Consider the following 4,559-nt stretch of genomic DNA (forward strand, 5'->3'; position numbering starts at 1 on the left):
TAGTGTAAATGGGCCGGTTTGGGAGCTCTCCCTTGTAACTGGCCCAGTAATGGCACAGCGGTTTTGTGGCAGAGTGGCCCCAGCCTATGCCTATACCCAGTTTACTTGGGCCTTAATACGTTGCGTCTCTCAGCACTCCTCACCCGTCCAGCCTTCACTTTCTAGTTATCCAAAAAAAATGATACCGTCGGGTATTACGCCCTTGTCTCCTGTAAGATATCGGAGTCCGCGTTGTATCACAAAGCTCTCGACTTCCAAGAATTATTTCATTTCTGTAACACTGATCCGGTTCCAAGGATTGTCTTGTAGGTTTGCCAAGTTTGTCTTAGTATCGCTCCGGCACAAGTAGATATACGGCCCCTGCATTTCCTTACTATTTATGAATAGTCCGTTTGAGAATATTTCAGCCAATTTATGAAGAGAAAAAAAAATATCTGGTGCTAAACGTGGATCTTCCAGAACATTACAACCAGTTTGATTGATACTACTTTTCCTCAAAACCGGCATTTATAAATGACAAGAAAATAGAGCGTATATATGGGCCATAAAAATGATTGCAATAAAATGTATCAGGTAGGAGGCCATGGAATTAATAATTCATTTTAATAGACGTTAGGGCAATGAGGTGAAATCTTGAGCTATGCATTTCCCATCGGCTCACCTAGCACAATGTATAGGGTTTTACAACTAACTCAATTTATATTAATATCAATATATATAATTTTTTTTGTAAATGTAACAAAAATATATCATTATATTTAATAATGTAGGCTGAATATAGGCTGTATTTAGAAAGAATAATACCAATGCACGGAGGGGTATAAAAGAGCCGTTCATCAGCGTTACCAATTGTTTAATATTTGTTTGTTAGTCATATGGCTCTCGTTAAAGGGAATTTATTCTTCGCTGCCGATAAGACGTATGTTGCCCTTTTAATTACATCGCATGATGTCTTGGTTCCACATGTGATCTGTGATAATCATTGTGAGCTTGGCCCATCTCAGAGGGTTTCACCAGCTGTCCTCGGCGGTATCAACAACCTTGTAAAAAAATATCATTCTCTATACAAATAGCCTCTAAAAACCCGATCTTTCAAATACAATTGTATGATCGATAATTTCTCACTAGTCTACACGTATTTATATTATTGCAGGAGAGCCACACCGGCCAGACCACAGAAGGTACAACTGGTGGACAATGGAAAGCTGGTGGCATTGACTCTAATTAGCTCATTGTCATCGTTTTGGATGAGATCACACAAGGAGAATCCCAGGGATGTAAGTAATATGCTGGCATCTTTCAGTGCTGTCCTTTTAATTAGCTTCAAAACCACAAACCACCCCATAGCTCTCCACGTGGTGCACAATGAGACCACCTGTAGTATAGAAGGTACGGAAAGTCCACATAGCATCTCCAAAACATTTCTATCTACAAGTTGACTTTTTTTTTCCCAGGTACTTGTCTTATTGGTCCTTATTTTCTGATTGAAACAATATTTTTCTCTTTTCTTCACAGAGTGTTTAAGTAAAATCGGTAGACATGGGTGATTGGACCTTCCTTGGAGAGTTTCTAGAAGAGGTGCAGAAACATTCCACGGTGGTGGGGAAAGTATGGCTGACCATCCTCTTTATCTTTCGGATGTTAGTATTAGGAACAGCAGCGGAATCGTCTTGGGGTGACGAGCAATCTGATTTCATGTGTGACACCAACCAGCCGGGTTGCGAAAACGTTTGCTACGACAAAGCCTTCCCCATCTCCCACATCCGGTATTGGGTCCTTCAGATCATTTTCGTTTCCACGCCGTCGTTGCTATACATGGGACACGCAATGCACACCGTTCGAATGGAAGAAAAGAAAAAAGTGAAGGAAGAAGAGAAATCGAAGGAGAACATGGACGGCGATAGCACTTACCACCAACAAGAATACCAAACGGAAAAAAAAGAACTTCCTTATAAAGACGAGATAACGGGCAGAATCAGGCTCCAAGGAAGTCTATTGAACACCTACGTGTGTAGTATTTTGATCCGTACTATGATGGAGATAGCTTTTCTTGTTGGACAGTACATGCTTTACGGGATATTTTTGGAAACTCTATATGTTTGCGTCAGGACTCCATGTCCCCATCCCGTGAACTGCTATGTTTCCAGGCCGACGGAGAAGAACGTGTTCATCGTTTTCATGATGGCCGTAGCTGTCTTGTCGCTGATTCTCAGCCTGGTAGAACTTTACTATTTGGCGTGGAAAAAGATCAGACAGAAAGTGTCCGGTTCTTCAAAGAACGGCCCGAATGCTTTAAAAGTGGCCACGGTGGAACCCGAGCACAGGTCTCAAAGTTGTACCCCACCTCCCGATTTTAACCAGTGCTTAAGCAGCAACAAAGACAAATTTGGTAGTCCCTTCAACAACGCTTTGGCATCTCAGCAGAACACAGTCAACTTTGCAACTGAAATGGTCCATGGTGAAGAAGACAACGGGGATGGACAGTTTATCCACATAAGCTACGGGCAAAATCCCCCGGTGTCTATCAATTCTGCCCCGCACCATACATCGAATGGTTATTGCCATAGCAACCGCCGCTTGAGTAAGACAAGTCGCACGAGTAGCAAAGCACGATCGGACGATTTAGCTGTGTGATTGGCCCGACTTTGTTAGGATCCCCGCCTTTGGGTTATTCCAGTTATTGCTATTTCTGTGGCGTTAACGCAGCTTTGAAGCCAGGGTCGGCATCCCTTTAGACATTTTTAGCGTCTGTCTGGGGAACCGTTCAGCTGAGGTGCATCTGGCTCAAAAGGATGAGGTGAAAAATATATTTTTAGTGAATCGCTCCGTTTTTGAGGATTTGCATAGATTTACAGAACTAAAAAATCTATGGTTGTGCAATGTCCAAAAACTGGATAAAACCTTTTTGTGGTGGTTCCCATCCACCCTTTATTTTTACCTTAAAAGTGTAATTGGCATTAAATATTCTGTGCCTTAGGGGTTTAAAATATATGTCTGACCCAGTTGAAGACAAAACAAGGAGAACATCTTTAATGGAATGTGGGAAATACATTTCTGATGATCCGGAATGACGGTATCCCAGAAACATTCTTGGCACATGGACTATGCCAACAAATCATAAGCACATTGACTGTAATGGTCATAGACTTTCTATCCAGCTTACCAAAATGGACAATGTCATGGTGGACATGGTGGACTCCATCTATTTTAAAATCATGTTGAATTACAACGTGAAAAAAAGGCAGATGATCCTTGACTTTTTTAAATAAGAGACCCCTATTGCCTGTGTCTTCTGCCTTAAAAGAAATGTTAGAATAATTTTACTATTACTGAGTTTTCTAACCGAAAAAGATTTAGTCCAATGTTATCAATTATTTGTATTAAAAATATTGTTACAATGGTTGGTATTGACTTTATTGAATCGAACGGCCATATTGGGGATAAATATTCCGTGTGGAGACCGCCGCTTAGGTCTATAGGAATCCTTTTGTCTTCTGTTTAATTAGGCTTTTTTTAACGGACCGTGAGACCTTCTAAAATCTTACGTTGGAACCTCCTCAGAGCGCTAGCCCAGATGGCTCCTCCATTTCATTTAAATTCACCCCTCCCTTCTTGGCTTCCATATTGAGCTGCCGGGTAACAGGTGGGTGGGGCAGATATAAGGAATTGGGTGGAGTTAAGACAACCTACTCCACACCCCGATATCACAAGTGCCCTGAGACCAGGAAATCAGATTATATCAGTGATAACTCATCAGGTGGGATAGATGGGGTGGAGGTAGCCCCCTAAAAAATTTACATCCCACCAACCTGCAAAAGGTTCTATTTCTGAGGTCAGGGTCCATTGTCTTCAGTTATATCAATATGTCTGATGACAAAGACCAAACAACCCCCGCCCTTTATAGCTGTCTCACCTGGTGACTAGTATAGCCAGGAAGAAGTCACTTGTGGCCCCAGGCCCAGAACACAGAAACAGGAGTTGCACGAATCAAAGTTGACATGAAGCACCTCGTAGATAACAATGACATCCATGGACAGTGTGTCACAACCCTTCCCAACGCGTTTCATGGTTACATTTTCATTTTGTTTTTCTGGTATTGGGGATTCCGTCACATTATTTGGTCTTTAAGTGCTTATCCAGCACTAAGAAGATGTGACCTAGCTGACAGGTGTGTTTGGTACCTGTACGTTTTTAATTGCATGGGGGGACGTGATCACCCCAGAGTCATTAACGTCCAAGTTACCATGACAACAAAATATGTCGTATTAACATATTAGGCAGAAGTTTTCTGCCAGGTTTTACGACCCAACTCATTAGGCCGAGTGCCTGGGCTACACACTCGCCTCCCCACGGGACACCAAATGGGCATCTCCTAGAGACAAAGAGAGAGATACCTATACTCTGAAGAGTAAATCTTTTAATTTCTTTATATTTTGGACAATAGACCGTAACATCTGGAGATTCCCACAAATTATTTGACTTTTGTTTTATATAAATTTTCTGAGTTCAATTTTTATACTGTTTTGGATGTATTTATTAGTATGTCCTCTGTAACCGTT

General features: G+C 41.6%; 1 protein-coding gene across 1 annotated transcript; it reads left to right on the forward strand.

Annotated features, from left to right (window-relative positions):
- The first annotated feature begins 1,168 nt into the window (after positions 1-1,168).
- On the forward strand, positions 1,169-3,400 carry GJA5 (gap junction protein alpha 5). Its single transcript, XM_053456887.1, has 2 exons — positions 1,169-1,277; positions 1,516-3,400. The coding sequence occupies exon 2, from the start codon at positions 1,540-1,542 to the stop codon at positions 2,632-2,634; it is 1,095 nt and encodes a 364-aa protein (XP_053312862.1). The 5' UTR covers positions 1,169-1,277; positions 1,516-1,539; the 3' UTR covers positions 2,635-3,400.
- The last annotated feature ends 1,159 nt before the right edge of the window (positions 3,401-4,559 follow it).

This window comes from Spea bombifrons, chromosome 2 (assembly GCF_027358695.1).
Source record: "Spea bombifrons isolate aSpeBom1 chromosome 2, aSpeBom1.2.pri, whole genome shotgun sequence".
Lineage (NCBI taxonomy): Eukaryota > Metazoa > Chordata > Amphibia > Anura > Pelobatidae > Spea > Spea bombifrons.

Bases quoted from the DNA above. Each gene is read 5' to 3' on its own strand.
- GJA5 (XM_053456887.1), top strand. From the start codon at position 1,540: ATGGGTGATTGGACCTTCCTTGGAGAGTTTCTAGAAGAGGTGCAGAAA.